Genomic DNA, 18,844 nt, shown 5'->3' with positions numbered 1-18,844 from the left:
CTATTTCCTGCCATAAGTGTCGTTGAATCTTGACAGGAGATAATCCAGCGATTTCACTGGAGGATATTTGTTTGAGCCATCACAACACGTAATGATGGCATCATCATCCGGCTGCACAAAGAACACCAACGACTGCCTTGCACTTGAATCACACACAGGAGGTAGTAGAACTCTGTGGACCTGAAACAGGGTCGTGTAACATTAAATATAAGATTAATGATGTAAGGTTAGTAGAAAACAAGGCTTTACTGTGAAAGAATGGCCATATTTACAGCAGACACCAACACGTCACTGGTCCACCTCTGCATCATATCTCTAATGTTGATCAGCACTGTTCCAGGGATACTTGGAGCTGAGATAAACTGACCTTTGCGATTTAATACCTAAAGGAGAAACATATGGCAAATTGAATATTTATTAATTTACTTGAAAGTCAGACAAAGGCATCAACTTACTGCTTAGAACTGTTTAAGATCCAACAGTTTACTTAAAGGTGCAGTCTGTAATGTTTAAAAGTGTAATAATAACAATAATAATAATAATAATAATAATAATAATAATAATAATAATAATAATAATAATAATAACAGGAAATGGTGTATCATGTTTCTGTTTTCTGGTCCTGAAATTAGCTCCACCCACATTTACAACAGCTCATCATGTGACCATGCACAGGTTTAACAGAATGAGCAGGAAAAAATTATAATATTCACTGTACCTGCACTTTATCTGGCTTACAGAAGAGGGCTCTAAAAATTACAAACTGCTCTCTAAATAAAATGTACCAATGTAATATATAATAAAGCTGTAATATATACAGTAACTTCTATGTTTAGTTTGCTGTGAAATCTTTCTTACCTACAGGCCTTCCTGTTTGCCCTGGAAGACTAAACTGATGCTGCCATAGTCTGAGTGCTCACCACAGCAGATCTGATCTTTCTTCACACTCTCAGTCTTCACCGGAGCGTAATACAGAGTGTGAAGGGTCGTGCCATTATCATCACCTTAATATTGATAGGAAGAGCCGTCACTCAGTAGATCAGGGTTTATATTGTAAATCTTTGAGTCATTGCAGAGAGACACTTCACTGAGTCTGTATTTAAACATTTTTTATTCATGACTGAGATTCACTTGTGTCAGTAGATTCAGTGGGTCAGGGTCAGAGTTAGCTAATCTTTCAGTCCTGACCAGGATCCTGATCATTCCTGGGTTTTTTTAGTGTGTTATGGTTCAGGCAATTGAATCTTTCTGTCATAACAGAGATTCACTCCAATCATGGTCAGGTCAGGGTCTGAGTTAGTGAATTCTTAGATCATGGCAGAGATTGACTCGTGTCATTCAGCAGGTCAGTTTTAAGATAGCGTATCTTTCACGACTGTCATTTACACTTCAGTCTCACAGTGGCTCAGCGTGTGTCCTATGTTGTCCTATTCCAAGTGAATTCTGACAGTTTGGTGCATGCGAGAGTAGTCTGTGTTTGTGTTTTCTAAACATAAAAGCAACACAAAAATGTGTGTGTTCAGTTTACCTCCAATGTTGCAATGTTCTTTGAGAAAAAACTTTAAATCCACGCCTAAACTTAGAGCCATGACCCTCAGTACATGGAGAGACAGCTCCTTACAGCGTAGGAAAAAGCCGACTTTGATATCACGAAAGCCATCACAACCATCGGAGGGCCATTTCTAAGGAAGGTGAAGAACAAAACAATTAGAGTCCTTCATAATATCTTCAATTTTATATCACTAGCTGTTGCAGTGGTGTTTAAAATAATTACAATATCAGGGTGCAGGAATGTAGTATTAAAGGCCTCCTTCAAGTCACCTGGACGTCGAGGATTTAAACTGTGGACAGTAAAAGTGAATTTACACTTTAAAATATTGCCAAATATTTCCAAGCTGGGTGTCTTTATATAAATGACAGAAGAGTCAGCTACCTTTCTGTTTCTGAGGACACCCAACTGTGATTGACACTATTTGTGTATCTTCCCCTGCTGAAGGGCCTTTTCTGTTCTTCAGGAAGCAGGAAGAATTTCTTAGAAATGTCCATGACACGATCCACCTAAAACAGACAAGAGATTTTCTGCAAACACTTTAAAACAAACCCAATCTGCAATGTCTTTTTAATTTCTCAAACTGAGAAAAACTTGAGATCAAATGGAAATACACACCTCTTTTTGATCTATTCCAGTGTTTTTGAGATACACAAACCCCACTTCAGCCTTTCGAATTTCTTTGCCTAACTCTTGCAAGTTTTCGTCAGCGACGTCGCTGGTACCAAGTTTGTAGACAGCGAAGTCGACCACAGGTATAAATGCCATTGTCCTAAATTGTCCTACACAGCTGGTAAAGTGTGATAAAAAAAAATTCAAGCCAGGCCCCTCGATTCACAGTCACGTTTAGTAAATCATCTGTGGAGCGTGCCTGCAAGGGTTGAGAAATTAAGAAAATTAAATCAGTAGTCAGAACTCTCTAACACCATCCTCAGAACAATAACTGAGTACAGTTTCTTAGACTGGCAGAACGTATGATAGGCACACTGGTATACGTTTAAGCAGCTAGTGGAACTCCAACAACTAACACACAGACTTTTTTGGGTTTTCCTATTAATTTAATCACCCATCTGTTAATGACACCAAATATATTTGCCAAATATGACATTCTCTTTGAGGTGTCACTTTATACATTAAAATGTTTAAGTTCTAACCTGATAAATCAAATTGTTCAAACTTTCTTAGAAATAATAAACAATTATCCCACTGTATTCCCAATTATTTGACATTTCACACGTCATGTATTTCTCACTTTTATTTTTTGTATTTCATGTCCATTCTCTTAGGATGTCATATGTGATTACAATGCCATTCTGAAGAGCTTAAAACTGTGTGAAGTTGAAGGTTATTGGATTGGATTACACATTCCCTGGTATCTGCATTAATCTTTGTTTGGATTATATAAACTCTTCTGCAACAGGTAAACTGAATTTGCAATGCAAACAGTAAATGCACAGGCTTCTACATGTACAGGTACTGTTATGATTACAATATATTAATAGATCCCTAATATCAGTGTCTTTATACTGCGTGATTAAAAATAATGCCTTGTATGATGTTTGATGTTTTTTTAATTATTTCTTGGCCCTACATCCTGCTCTTTTTATTTTGCCATTTAAAATTTCAAATGCAAAAAAAACAAAAACAAAAAAGACACATTAAAACACTAACCTACGTGAGGATGAATATAAACAAGGGGGTCATATACAGTATTACATTATTACACATACCGGTACCGGAGGTTTTAAAAATAAAAACAACTCATTAAATATCTCAAATTATTACATATAAGATCTGCATCTTACTTACATATAAAATGGAAGCTCATGTATTATCAGGGATCACACACACACACATCCTGCAACCGAACTTTACTGACAAAAGCTGAACGCCTCGCCTCTCCCCCATTTCTCCTTCAGCTCACAGGCATGAAATCATGACGTTAAAATTAATAAATAAATAGCAGGACCAAAAAAGTGCTATAGAAATTTGAAAAGCTTTAGAATTTTTATTGTTTTCATATGTTTCTTATTTTGCGATCTCCTATTAGAAAGGGTTTCAAAATATATTTTAAGATCAGTGTTATAAAAGGTAATATATGATGGTTTCTACTGAATTCTTTTTGTCTCATGAATATAATACTTTGCTAAGATAATTAATAGATTAATGATGTAATTTTGTTTATCAGAACTTAGTCCAGGTGGAACAGTTACAAATACCAGACACAAAACCTTCTGCTAGAAAGCTGAAGACGAAGAGGATCTTCATCTTTCAGCATGACAATGACCCAAATCAACAAAAGAATGGCTTCACCAGAAGAAGATTACAGTTTTGGAATGGCCCCGCCAGAGCATAGACCTGAATCCAATTGAAAATCTGTGGGGTGAGCTTAAGAGGGCTGTGCACAGGATATGCCCTCGCAGTCTGACAGATTTGGGGGCATTTTTGCAAAGAAGAGTGGGCAAATATTGCCCTGTCAAGATGTGCCATGCTGACAGACTCATACCCAAAAAGACTGAGTGCTGTAATAAAATCAAAAGGTGCTTCAACAAAGTATTAGTTTAAGGGTGTGCATATTTATGCACACCCAAACTAAATAACCAAATAATTTTTAGTAATCAATTCTCCAATTATGGGATTGAAGTCAAATTTAGTGGGCCATCTGTCTTCCCATTCATCCAGGGTCATATTCCAATCATCTCCCATTAAAATAAAATCTGTAGGGTGCAATGTTTCGAGCTCTAATAGGTCTGCAGTGGTCAGTATCTATTAAAAGTGGTCCAAGGAAGGAACAGTGGTGAACCGGCGACAGGGTCATGGGCGGCCAAGGCTCACTGATGCATGTGGGAAGCGAAGGCTGGCCCGTGTGATCCAATCTAACAGATGAGCTACTGTGGCTCAAATTGCTGAAGAAGTTAATGCTGGTTCTGATAGAAAGGTGTCAGAATACACAGTGCATAGCAGTTTGCTGCATGTGGGGCAAACCAGTCAGAGTGCCTATGCTGACCTCTTTGCATCACTGAAAGCTCCAACAATGGGCACGTGAGCATCAGAACTGGACCACGGAACAATGGAAGAAGGTGGCCTGGTCTGATGAATCAGGCTTTCTTTTAAATTCACGTGGATGGCCGGGTGCATGTGCGTCGCTTGGCAGGGGAACACATGGCACCAGGATGCACTATGGGAAGAAGGCAAGCCGGCAGAGACAGTGTCATGCTTTGGGACCAACACAATATTTGGCAGGTGGTCATAATGATATGCTTTATATGTATGTTTTATATATAGATACTTTGTTTCAGTAGTTTTTCTCTTTTGTTTATAGTTAAATATATATATATATCTATTTTATAATTTGTCAGTTGAATTTATTGTTAGGGTAAATGTAATGTATTATTCTTAATCTGGTGTATTTGTTTATTTAGTTTCCAATATCTTGTATTTGAGTGTATTCTTTGTTTAATCATTATAAATAAGTTTTAGGATGTTATTGCATATTTATGTATGTGCTTTAATATTTATATTTAATAATATAAATATAGATAGTGTTTTGTTTATGAATTTTTATACTTTGTTACAATTTTATAATAATTTATCACTTATGTATATTGTTATGGTGTGTGTCTTGTCTGAATTGTTCTTATCCATTTTTTTAAATTTAGTTTTTAAATAAAATGACAAAGTTTTATATACCATTGACGAGTCAGTGATTTATTTTACACTTTTCAGTAATCAGTCTGTGACCTGGGATGGTAAAAAGTTCTGTTATTCCATTATTTTTGCATTCTGAAGTACCTTAACAACAGATCTTTACATACACTATATTGCCAAAAGTATTCGCTCACCTGCCTTGACTCGCATATGAACTTAAGTGACATCCCATTCCTAATCCATAGGGTTCAATATGACGTCGGTCCACCCTTTGCAGCTATAACAGCTTCAACTCTTCTGGGAAGGCTGTCCACAAGGTTTAGGAGTGTGTTTATGGGAATTTTTGACCATTCTTCCAGAAGCGCATTTGTGAGGTCACACACTGATGTTGGACGAGAAGGCCTGGCTCTCAGTCTCCGCTCTAATTCATCCCAAAGGTGTTCTATCGGGTTGAGATCAGGACTCTGTGCAGGCCAGTCAAGTTCATCCACACCAGACTCTGTCATCCATGTCTTTATGGACCTTGCTTTGTGCACTGGTGCACAGTCATGTTGGAAGAGGAAGGGGACAGCTCCAAACTGTTCCCACAAAGTTGGGAGCATGGAATTGTCCAAAATGTCGTGGTATGCTGAAGCATTCAGAGTTCCTTTCACTGGAACTAAGGGGCCAAGCCCAGCTCCTGAAAAACAACCCCACACCATAATCCCCCCTCCACCAAACTTTACACTTGGCACAATGCAGTCAGACAAGTACCGTTCTCCTGGCAACCGCCAAACCCAGACTCGTCCATCAGATTGCCAGATGGAGAAGCACGATTCGTCACTCCAGAGAACGCGTCTCCACTGCTCTAGAGTCCAGTGGCATTTTACACCACTGCATCCGACGCTTTGCATTGCACTTGGTGATGTATGGCTTGGATGCAGCTGCTCGGCCATGGAAACCCGTTCCATGAAGCTCTCTGCGCACTGTTCTTGAGCTAATCTGAAGGCCACATGAAGTTTGGAGGTCTGTAGCGATTGACTCTGCAGAACGTTGGTGACCTCTTCGCACTATGCGCCTCAGCATCCACTGACCCCGCTCCGTCAGTTTACGTGGCCTACCACTTCGTGGCTGAGTTGCTGTCGTTCCCAAACACTTCCACGTTCTTATAATACAGCTGACAGTTGACTGTGGAATATTTAGGAGCGAGGAAATTTCACGACTGGATTTGTTGCACAGGTGGCATCCTATCACAGTTCCACGCTGGAATTCACTGAGCTCCTGAGAGCGACCCATTCTTTCACAAATGTTTGTAAAAACAGTCTGCATGCCTAGGTGCTTGATTTTATACACCTGTGGCCATGGAAGTGATTGGAACACCTGATTCTGATTATTTGGATGGGTGAGCGAATACTTTTGGCAATATAGTGTAGGTAATGGAGCATTCATGAAAAAATAAATTCCTAACAGTACATATGTATAGAGAAGGCATAAATTGCATAGAATTAAATCACCAATATCAGTACACTACACATGAGTAAAATTGCACATGAGTGCAATATTTATTTTTGTCTGGGATTCGAACCGTGTCAGTACTGATGGCAGGGGGACTTCAGTTTTTTGTAAAGTCTGCTTAAAAGAAGCATGTTTGTCTGAGAAAAATACAAAACATGCACATAGAAATCACACATGGCATTCTATTTCTTGTTTGCTTTCTTTCTTTCTATCTTTTTTCTCTCATTTTTTCTCTTTTTACCACCTTCCCCTTTTCCCCCATCTTTTTCCTTTCTTCCCCACCCGAAACAGACTATTGTTTTGAATATATTTGCTCGCTCTTGTCTCACGATCACGCGCTCATTTCATTTACTTTGTTTCCCGGTCTTGTACACCTCTTTCTTGATGACTTGGTATTAATTCATCCTTGCTTTTGAGACTCTTTTTGACATAAAACATAACCCAGCCTGCAAAAGTAAAACCAGTCATATGAGGTAAAGTTTATAGTAGTGTCTTGTGCAAAATAGACATTTTTTATTCGGCATATACTCTGTGCCTCTCAGTAAGCTCTGGAAGACTGTGCTCTCTGAATTTCATGTCTCTGAGTCTCATTCAGCAAACCTCCCTGAATGCTGGTACAGTGGCAGCAGAGCAAATACAGACTTCTTGGTCAGAATTGAACCTAAAGAAGTATATCACAGGGTGTGTAATGTCCTTTGTGACATTCTTAACCCTGCTTATGGAGCGAATGCTGTGAAGACACCCTAGTGAAGGCGGCTCTGTGTCAAAAATGTACAATGTAGTTTAATCTGCACAGAACTAACTAGCAATCATCCTCACAAACTAGAATCACTCAGAAGTCATGAAATTACATCAGCTATCATATACAGATTATATCAAATTATATCATATAATTAAATGGTGGTCAATACATATGGACTTTACACTTCTGTTTCATTTACCATTTTTTGGGTTACATTTATAAATAGCTTCATCTACTATTTTGGTTGATGTGAATAGGAAATAGCATCAGATTCAAAATCTGCTCCAGAAATGCACACATAAGCAAGTTACTTCAGCCATGAATTAAACTTTATTTGCAGTAATAATGTAATGTAATGGATTTTAAGTCAATATTTACAATTCTATAAAAAAAATACAAAAAATAAATGACTAAATTATTTTGCTATTTTTTAATTAGGGTTAAACAAATCAATGGAAATAAAATAAATCTTTAGACAAGTCTAATATGGTGAAATGAAGGTGTCTAATTTACTGAAGTTTAACAATTAGTCATATTTAACAGTGTGGACATTAAACAGGACAATTAATAATGAATGTTTGATAAAAGGTCGTTTTCAGACTAAATCAATATGGTTATATAAAAGTGAATGCAGACATGCTGACGGTAAACAGCGTTATAGCGCCCTCTGGTGAGTAACTCTCTACTCAGGACTGCACGCGCATTCATACTTATTTAAGAAAATGAATATGAAAATAAAACGTCTTAAACTTTTCAATCTGAAAGACCCAATACAAACAAACAAACTGGGGAATCTATACTTCATTATACCATCAGCATGCATTGTCCTCCACTACTCTACTGTTTGAGCAACAATAACGCTATGCTGTGATGCTTATGATGGTGTAATGATACACTTGTCCAGTTCATTAAAATACTCTTTAGCATAATAACAGGAAGTGACACGATACTACAACAGATAAACCGTACGACACTGACCAATCAGATGAAACTAAATGACGTAGGATTTAGAATCCGAATCCGAATCAGTGACGCAGTCAAACAGTGAGAGAGTAAACGTCAGTCTACTAAGATACACAGAGAGAATGGACGCGTATTTCAACGCAGAGAAAATGAGATCTCCGATTCATGACCAGATCTCAGAGATACAGAGAAAAATCCAGCTGTTGGAGAGAGACAGGAGCTTGCAGTATGAGAGTTCAAAGTCTTTAATAGAGAAGAATAGAGAGAAGATCCTGCAGCTCAGACGGGAGAATAAACTCATACACAGGAAACTGGCCAAGGCACTCGCTGCAGATGAGCAGGTCATCAGGGAGGCTTTTCAAGCCCACAGATCAGAGATGGGTGCCTACAGGAAGATGTCCGGGAGGGCTGCAGTGGAGGTTTTGGATCAGAAAGTGTGTGATAAAGTGAAAAAGCTGAACGCAATGAAACACATGACGAACACACAGCGCCACCGCCTGGAAGAACTGAACGCCGAGTACAAAAGTGTGATAGCAACCAGTCCTGGCCTGCTGACTGATGGGGTCACCATGAATAAAGTGGACTTCGCTGATGAGCAATCCCAAAAGAACCTGCGCATGTTGGAGACCCAGCTAGAGAAAGCACAACTGAAATGTCAGGAGACCAAACACATCATAAGGAGCTACCAAAACCTAAAGGAGCACGTGCAGGAGGAGAATCAGACGTTCCAGTCTCAGATGGATGACTTGGAGTGTGAGGTTAATCAACAGAAACAGGAGCTCAGATACCTGCAGGAAATGTACAAAAACGTACATGAGGCCAAACGTCAAGCCAAGGAGGAGCTGCAGAGTCAGAAGTTGATTATGTGCGATGAGAAGAGAAAGCAAGAGATTGTCCTGAACAGCTACAAAAAATACATAGAGGAACAAAAAGCACAAAGTGACAGGGCAGAACGCAGAGCACAGATGATTGCTCTGAACACAGGTAAGCTGAGCAGTGAAGCCCAGCGCTGTGGACCAGTAGAGGGAGAGGAGAATAAAACCTTCTCCAGCATGAAGGAGGCTTTCAATCGCATCAAAGGAGCTATGGGAGTCACTGACACACAGAAGTTGGTGGACAGGTTTGGTTCTCAGTGCAACACTCTCGCACTCCTGGAAAAGATGAAGTTGCAGAATGAGCATGAACTTCAGCAACTGAAGGAGGAGAGAGACGCAATACACACTCAGTACCAGGACCTGAAATACTCAGCTGGAGATACCGAACTGATACCTGACCTAACCGATGGAAGGATGGTATTATCTCAGCTAGAGAAGGAACAACAGAAACTCACACACACAATGAAGTGTGTGGAAATCCTTGTGGAACTTCTGTGTTACAGGCTAAAGCACATCACACTGCAGGATGCTACTCTGCAGCGAGAGTGTGTGTCTCCTGTGTGTGTGTTAAATCTGTTTCAGGTGGCGAAGCTGAAACTGATGCAGCTGCAGGACGAACTACAGGGACATGATATACCCGCAGTGATGAAGGAGATAGAGGAGCTCCGTGCCAGCACTGAGAGGAACCGTTCTGACTCTAGCACCAGCAGCACACTCCTAGATAATCAGATAGCCGACCTGTACAAAGAAGAGTACGACGGTGAGGATGATGATGATGATGATGAAGTCGTCACTCGGATGTCCCTTAAACAGCAGTCGCAGTTCATCATCGACTCAAGGAAGAACAATAAACATGAATAAAATAAAATAATCCTTAATAAAAAAGAAAGAAAACATTTTGTTTTTAATTCCTAGTATTTTGTGTTCTTTTCTTTTAGTTATTCAATTCTGTGATTAGTCAAATTTAACAGTGTGGATATTAAACAAGACCATTAATAATGAACATGATAAAAGGTCAATATCAGACAAAATCAATATGGTTATATAAATGTATATGCAGACATGCTGATGATGAACATTATTATATCCTACACAGGACTGCAAGTTATTAAAAATAACTAACTAAAATACGCACAGTTAATTACTAAATTACTTTGTGATCATCGGCTGACAAGGAGAAGCACATTTCTATTTCCTGCCATAAGTGTCGTTGAATCTTGACAGGAGATAATCCAGCGATTTCACTGGAGGATATTTGTTTGAGCCATCACAACACGTAATGATGGCATCATCATCCGGCTGCACAAAGAACACCAACGACTGCCTTGCACTTGAGTCACCCACAGGAGGTAGTAGAACTCTGTGGACCTGAAACAGGGTTGTGTAACATTAAATATAAGATTAATGATGTAAGGTTAGTAGAAAACAAGGCTTTACTGTGAAAGAATGGCCATGTTTACAACAGACACAAACACGTCACTGGTCCACCTCTGCATCATATCTGCAATGTTGATCAGCACTGTTCCAGGGATACTTGGGGCTGAGATAAACTCACCTTTGCGATTTAATACCTAAAGGAGAAACACATGGCAAAATAAATGAAATGTACTTCACTATAGACAAAGGCATGAATCTACTGCAAAGAACTGTTTAAGATCCAACAGTTTACTTAAAGGTACAGTTTGTAATGTTTCAAAGTGTTTTCAGATTAACGACAACAATGATAATAATAATAATAATAATAATAATAATAATAATAATAGGAAATGGTGTATCATGGTTCTGTTTTCTGGTCCTGAAATTAGATCCACCCCTATTCACAACAGCTCATCATATGACCTTGCACAGTTTTAACAGACTGAGCAGGAAAAATTATAATATTCATTATTATAGCAGCAGACAGCTCAAAAAATAAAATGTACCATGTCTGTTTTGGTGAAGAAATTGTTACATATACTGTAACTCATATATCTAGTTTGCTGTAAAATCAGTCTTACCTGCAGGCCTTCCTGTTGGCTCTGGAAGACTAGAGTGATGCTGCCATAGTCTGAGTGCTCACCACAGCGGATCTGATCTATCTTCACACTCTCAGTCTTCACCGGAGCGTAATACAGAGAGCGCAGGGTCGTGCCATTATTATCACCTTATTATTGATAGGAATATTTGTCACTCAATAGGTAGGGGTTTGAGTTAGCAAACATTTTTGTTCATGAACAAGATTCACTTGTGTCAGTGGATTCAATGGGTCAGGTTTGGAGTTAGGAAATATTTCAGTCCTGATCTTTCCTGTATTTCAGTGTGTTGGGATCCGGCAAGTGAATCTTTCTGTCATAACAGAGACTCACTCCAATCATGTTCAGGTCAGTGAGTTAGTGAATTTTTATTTAAGGATAGAGATCAGCTCACGTGTCATTCAGCAGGTCAGTTTTGATTTGTCGTATCTTTCAGTCATGGCCGTCATTTACACTTTGTTTACACAGTGAGTTAGCGTGTGTCCTATGTTGCCCAATTCCAAGTGAATTCTAAGTTCAGTGCATGTAACATTGATCTGTGACTGTTTTTTACAAACAAAAAGCAACACAAAAATGTCTAGGCCTAAACTAAGAGCCATGACCCTCAGTACACGGAGAGCCAGCTCCTTACAGCGAAGGAAAAAGTCGACTTTGATATCACGAAAGCCATCACAACCATCGGAGGGCCATTTCTAAGCAAGGTGAAGAACATAGCAATTAGAGTCCTTCTTAATATCTCCAATTTTATATCACTAGCTATTGCAGTGGTGTTTAAAATAATTACAATATCAGGATGCAGATAGATGGATGGATGGATGGATGGATAGATAGATACTTTATTCATCCCAAAGGGAAATACACAGTTTCTAGTAGTATCCACAAACAGGGGTAATAGATAAAATAGGAAGGAATATAACAAAAATACTAAAATACCCAAATTAGGGTACAAAATAACAAAAAAACAAAATGTTTCCAAATATAGCAGAATATAGCAATATAACAAAATATAGGAGAAAAATACTACAATACCCAAATTACGGTCAAAAATATAACAAAATATATATCAAATAACAAAATATAAGATATAGCAGAATATAACAATATAACAAAATATAGCAGAAAAATACTAAATACAGAGATTTAGGAATAACTATGGAGAATGAGATGAAAAACAAGATAAGTAATGTGCAAAAACAAGTGTTTAAGGTTACAGACCTAGTTGATGTGCAAAAACTGCATGTTTATGAGTCCTGTGCAAATCTCAGTTTATTGAGAGTTCTGTATAAACCGGAGTGTATTATGTGTAGTGTGTTTTATTGTACAGTCCAGTACAGAGAGAAGAGTAGTGTCAGCACTGACTCCTCCCACCCCGTGTTGAATTAAAGAGTCGCATGGCATGGGGGATGAACGACCCCCTCATTCTGTCAGTGGAGCAGGGCAGTGACAGCAACCTGTCACTGAAGCTGCTTCTCTGTCTGGAGATGATGCTGTACAGTGGATGCAGTGGATTGTCCATGATGGACAGGAGCCTGCTCAGCGCCCTCCTCTCTGCCACTGATGTCAGGCTGTCAAGTTCTGAGCCTACGGTCGAGCTCGCCTTCCTCACCAGCTTGTCCAGACGTGAGGCGTCCGTCTTCTTTATGCTGCCTCCCCAGCACACTGCCGCATAGAAGAGGGCACTCGCCACAACAGTCTGATAGAACATCTGCAGTAGCTTTTTGCAGATGTTAAAGGAAGCCAGCCTTCTTAGGAAGTACAGCCGGCTCGGTCCTTTCCTACACAGAGCGTGTGTGTTGGCAGTCCAGTCCATTCTTTCATCCAGCTGTACTCCAAGGTACTTGTAGGTCTTGACAAACTCCACACAGTCCCCGTTGATAGTAACAGGCTCAGGTTGAGGCCTGGGCCTCCTAAAGTCCAACACCATCTCCCTGGTCTTTGTAGTGTTGAGGTGCAGATGGTTAATGTCACACCATGCACCAAAGTCCTGTATCAGTTGTCTGTACTCTTCCTCCTGTCCCTTCCTGATACAGCCAACGATAGCAGTATCGTCCGGAAACTTTTGCACGTGGCAGAGCTCTGAGCTATACTGAAAGTCTGAGGTGTAGATGGTGAACAGGACCAGAGAGAGAACAGTCCCTTGTGGTGCCCCAGTACTGCTGACCACAGTGTCAGATCTGCAATCCCCCAGTCTCACGTACTGAGGTCTGCCGGTCAGGTAGTCTGTGATCCACGCGATCAGGTGTGAGCTTACTCCCATCTCTGTTAGTTTGTCTGTGAGGAGCAGCGGCTGTTGAATGCACTGGAGAAGTCCAAAAATGTTATTCTCACAGCCCCGCTGCCGCTGTCCAGGTGAGAGAGGGATCTGTGTAGCGTGTAAGTAATGGCATCTTCGACTCCCACCAGTTTCCTGGTATGCAAACTGCAGAGGGTCGAGGGCGTGGCAGACCTGTGGCCTGATGTGATGTAGTATTAAAGGCCTCCTTCAAATCACCTGGACGTCGAGGATTTAAACTGTGGACAGTAAAAGTGAATTTACACTTTAAATACTCATAAATATTTCCAAGCTGGGTGTCTTTATATAAATGACAGAAGAGTCAGCTACCTTTCTGTTTCTGAGGACACCCAACCGTGATTAAATCTACTTGTGTACTGCTGGTCCTGAAATTAGCTCCACCCACATTTACAGCAGCTTATCATGTGACCATGTACAGATTTAACGGAATGACCAGGAAAAAAATTATAATATTAATTGTACACGCCCTTTATCTGGCTTACAGAAGAGGGCTCTAAAAATTACAAACTGCTCCCTTAGTAAAATGTACCAATGTCCCAAGAGCTGTAATATATACTGTAACTTCTATGTTTAGTTTGCTGTGAAATCTTTCTTAACTGCAGGCCTGCCTGTTGGCTCTGGAAGACTAGACTGATGCTGCCACAGTCTGAGTGCTCACCACAGCGGATCTGATCTTTCTTCACACTCTCAGTCTTCACCGGAGCGTAATACAGAGAGCTCAGGGGGCTGCCATTATTATCACCTTATTACTGACAGGAATATTTGTCACTCAGTAGATCAGGGTTTGGGATTGTAAATCTTTGAGTCATTGCAGAGAGACATTTCACCGAGTCTGTATTTAAACATTTTTATTCATGACTGAGATTCACTTGTGTCAGTACATTCAGTGGGTCAGGGTCAGAGTTAGCTAATCTTTCAGTCCTGACCAGGATCCTGATCATTCCTGGGTTTTTTTAATGTGTTGTTGTTCGGGCAATTGAATCTTTTTGTCATGACGGAAATTCACAATCATGGTCAGGTTAGTGAATGAGTTAGTGAATTCTTAGATCATGGCAGAGATCGACACGTGTTATTCAGCAGGTCAGTTTTAAGATAGCGTATCTTTCAGTCATGACCGTCATTTACACTTCAGTCACACAGCAGGTCAGCGTGTGTCCTATGTTGTCCTATTCTAAGTGAATTCTGACAGTTCGGTGCATGCAACAGTAGTCTTCGTCTGTTTTTTTCTAAACAACACGAAAATGTGTGTGTGTGTGTGTGTTCAGCTTATCTCCAATATGGCAGTGTGAATTGAGAAAAAACTCTGAATTCAGATCTAAACTGAGAGCCATGACCGTCAGTACACAGAGAGACAGCTCCTTACAGCGTAGGGAAAAAGTCGACTTTGATATCACGAAAGCCATCACAACCATCGGAGGGCCATTTCTAAGCAAGGAGAAGATCATAATTAAAGTCATTCATAATATCTTCAATTTTATATCACTAGCTGTTGCAGTGGTGTTTAAAATAATTACAATGTCAGGGTGCAGGGATGTAGTATTAAAGGCCTCCTTCAAGTCACCTGGATGTCGAGGATTTAAACTGTGGACAGTAAAAGTGAATTTACACTTTAAATACTCAAATATTTCCAAGCTGGGTGTCTTTATATAAATGACAGAAGAGTCAGCTACCTTTCTGTTTCTGAGGACACCCAACCGTGATTGCCGTTATTTGCGTAACTGCCCCTACTGAAGGGCTTTTTCTGTTCTTCAGGAAGCAGGAAGAATTTCTTAGAAATGTCCATGACACGATCCACCTAAAACAGACAAGAGATTTTCTGCAAACACTTTAAAACAAACCCAATCTGCAATGTCTTTTTAATTTCTCAAACTGAGGAAAACGTGAGATCAAATGGAAATACACACCTCTTTTTGATCTATTCCAGTGTTTTTGAGATACACAAACCCCACTTCAGTGAAGGCCTTTCGAATTTCTTTGCCTAACTCTTGCAAGTTCTTGTCAGTGACATCGCTGGTACCAAGTTTGTAGACATCGAAGAGAAACACAGGTATGAATGTCATTGTCCTAAAAAAAAATATATATACATATATATATATATATATATATAGATAGATAGATAGATAGATAGATAGATAGATAGATAGATAGATAGATAGATAGATAGATAGATAGATAGATAGATAGATAGATAGATAGATAGATAGATAGATATGCTTTTTATAAATTAAATGCCAGATGTATGTTGATCAATTGCATATGTTTGTTTAGAAAGAATTTTGCGAGTAGCCAAAAAAATACATGAAAAATGTAATTATTATATGTGCAAATGTAAGTGAAGCCTTTTATTTAGTAGCTTGTGGTACCTCTATTTGCAGCCATTCCTTCAACCAAACATCTTCTCTAACCACTGACCAGTCTCTCACATCTGTCTTTGAGGATTTCTGCCCACTCCTTGCAGAAGCCAGTTGAGAGAGGTCGGAAGGACATCGGGCACGTACCGCCCACTTCAGGTCTAGCCACAACATTTCAATTGGATTGAGATCCAGACTCTGACTAGGCCAATCAAGAGTGTGAAACTTCTTTCTTTTAAGTCATTCCTTGATGGATTTGCTTGAATGCTTAGGGTCCTTGTCTTGTTGCATCACCCACTTTCAGCCCAGCTTCACCTCTCTGACTGATGGCAGGAGATTCTCTTCAAGAATTTGTTGATAGGTCTGAGAATTCAAGTTTCACTGAATAATATGGAGTCGCCCAGAGGCAGAAAAGCAGCCCCAGACCTTCACATTTCCACCACCATGCTTCACTGTTGGGAGGAGTTTCTTTTCCGGGAATTCAGTGTTGGCTTTTCTCCAAACATGGCAGCTTTGATTATGACCAAATAAATCTATTTTGGACTCATCTGTCCGAAGAATGGACTTCCAAAAGGCCTCTGGTTTGAAACGGGCAGCTGTGTTCTTTTTTGAGAGCAGAGGCTTCTTTCTAGCAACCCTCCCATAAATGTCATGTCTGTTCAATTTTCATCGGATTGTAGATGCATGTACGTTTACCCCAGATGGGGCCAGAGAGGTCTGCAACTCTCTAAAGGTGATCTGTGGGTTGGCCATTACCTCATTTGTTATTTTTCTGGTGCTTCTTGATGATAGTTTTGATGGGTGTCCACTTCTAGGCGGAGTTGTGGTCATTCCCTCCATTTGCAGATGATATGTCTTACAGTGAATGGATGGAGTTGGAATCTCTTGGAGATGGTCTTATAGCCTTTCCCAGACTGATGGGCTGTCACCACCTTCTTCCTGATGTCCTCGGATATCTCCTTTCCTCTTGGCATTGTTTGACTCCTTGGCACTACAGTGGTGTGGTTGGTTTCCTCTCGATTTTAATCGGTGTTGCCCAACCACTTTCCTAAGAATGTCTAATTTGATTGGTCTGCTTAACTGATCAATTAAGAACCCAAATGTTTTTCACGTGAATCTGTTACCCACTTGACTTTACCAATGCAGCTCAGGCTTCACTTACTTTTGCACATACAATAATTCAATCTTTCATGTAATTATTTGGCTACTCGCAAAATTCCCTCTAAACAAACATATGCAATTGATCAACATACATCTGACATTTAATTTATAAAAAGCAGGTGATGATAAAAAAAAAAGAAAATCAAAATAAAACAATAGAAAAGTCTGAACAGCTCAAGGGGTTCACAAGCTTTCAAGCAGCACTGTATGCCTTTGCGAAACACAAAGTTCGCAAAAATTCCCTTTAAATTTCTATAACTTTAGATCTAAAAGAGGTATTGCCTTCAAAATGGATGTTTCTCTGTAGAAAATGTCGCTTTTAACATAAAACCACTCTATACAAGTGATTTTTAAATAGAAATTCAGTACGTTATTATTTATTTTCACGGATGATCAACTCATCTAGATCATTTTCAACATGTAAAACATCACCTCACATAAAAAATTAATAAAAGTGTCTTGTAAAATATAAATAATTTTTTATAGCTGAAATCTTCAATAAATCTGGTAATTAATGCATATTTTCAGTAAAATCATGATGGAATATAGTTATATATTTGGCATCATAGTTTCAGAGTTACAGTGAGTATACATCAAGTAAATTATATGAAAAGACTCTATGCACGACTACTTCCGCATTTCGTCTCTATCATTTCAATGAGAGCTATGAGCATGGCATTTTACACTCGCTGCTTGCAAGAACTTCCACGGATTACAGTCAACGATGTCAGTCGAATTGTAAGATTAGCATCGGTCAATCCTTCAATTAAAAAGGAGAAGGGCTTCAAATTGTATGTTTCGAGTTATATCGATCACTTTGAAGGCACGTATTCTCAAGCTAACAAGCTAATGTTAGCTAGTATCGTTTGTGACAGTGCATACTCTAATCGTCAGTGTTTTGTGTTCTGTTTACTTACCCTTTTTAAAATCTTCTGTTTTATAGTTTCAATAATGTTATGTTAATACGATATGTATGAACATTTAAAGCTATAAATGTCATTTTTTCAGTTTCTGAAAAGGATCAGGCGACAGGAGAGGTCAGCGTGAGGGCGACTTGTTTCAGATCTATGAGGAAGACAGAGAAACCACAAAGTTGTATCAAAGTTATAAATATTTACATGTTCACATGAACACTATCAAAGTTATTTATATTTACATGTTTACTGAAACGCTGTATCAAAGCTATTTATTTACAGACACATTATTAAAAATGTTTAGAATTAATCAACATATTTACATTATTTACAAATAAATGTAAATGAATCCATCCCCTACAGCAAGTGTCCTGTCTAGTCTTTAGTCCTTTGATTAAAGATCACAGAATTAAACCTTGAGGATGTTTCACATAACAGGACACAGAAATACATAGACGCTGCACCTTCACGCTGAAGGCACTTAAAGCTTCTTGAACTCATTAATAAAACATAATATACTAAAATGTTATGTTAACACAGTTAATATATAAATAAAATAATTGTTTGTAATAGCTATTACCACAGCTTGCTATCGGAGAAGGCTAAACCTAGCGGAAATACGTAGGCAGTGGGTCGTCCATAGAGTCCATTAGCATTACTAAAATCTTTATTAATTAAAATCTTCATAATTATTCTGGGATCATGCCAGAGGCAAGAAGAATTTCTGGCTTTACTTTTATCACTGTAATCAATGTTTTGTCTTTAATTTGCTATGAAACACAATCTGGAAAATATTAAGTTGTCAAAAAACGCGCACCTGCTACAATCATGACCTACGATTT

At 39.0% G+C, this 18,844-nt stretch overlaps 2 protein-coding genes and 1 pseudogene across 2 annotated transcripts; 1 reads left to right on the top strand and 2 right to left on the bottom strand.

The window, feature by feature from the left end:
• LOC131370683 (uncharacterized) lies at positions 1 to 2,495 on the bottom strand (annotated as a pseudogene).
• Positions 2,496 to 8,126: 5,631 nt separating this feature from the next.
• On the top strand, positions 8,127 to 10,133 carry LOC131370671 (outer dynein arm-docking complex subunit 3-like). Its single transcript, XM_058418069.1, has one exon. It carries the CDS (start codon positions 8,519 to 8,521, stop codon positions 10,130 to 10,132), a length of 1,614 nt encoding a protein of 537 aa, XP_058274052.1. The 5' UTR covers positions 8,127 to 8,518; the 3' UTR covers position 10,133.
• A 326-nt stretch (positions 10,134 to 10,459) lies between these two features.
• Positions 10,460 to 15,636, bottom strand: LOC131370687 (uncharacterized). The gene is given in 7 exon segments (XM_058418094.1): positions 10,460 to 10,639; positions 10,732 to 10,842; positions 11,269 to 11,440; positions 11,851 to 11,975; positions 15,091 to 15,157; positions 15,247 to 15,371; positions 15,481 to 15,636. Coding segments are annotated over 7 exon segments (936 nt in total).
• Between the last annotated feature and the right edge of the window lie 3,208 nt (positions 15,637 to 18,844).

Source organism: Hemibagrus wyckioides, linkage group LG20 (assembly GCF_019097595.1).
Source record: "Hemibagrus wyckioides isolate EC202008001 linkage group LG20, SWU_Hwy_1.0, whole genome shotgun sequence".
Lineage (NCBI taxonomy): Eukaryota > Metazoa > Chordata > Actinopteri > Siluriformes > Bagridae > Hemibagrus > Hemibagrus wyckioides.
The sequence above is the reverse complement of the archived record's forward strand: the minus strand, read 5'-3'. Positions and strand labels throughout refer to the sequence as shown.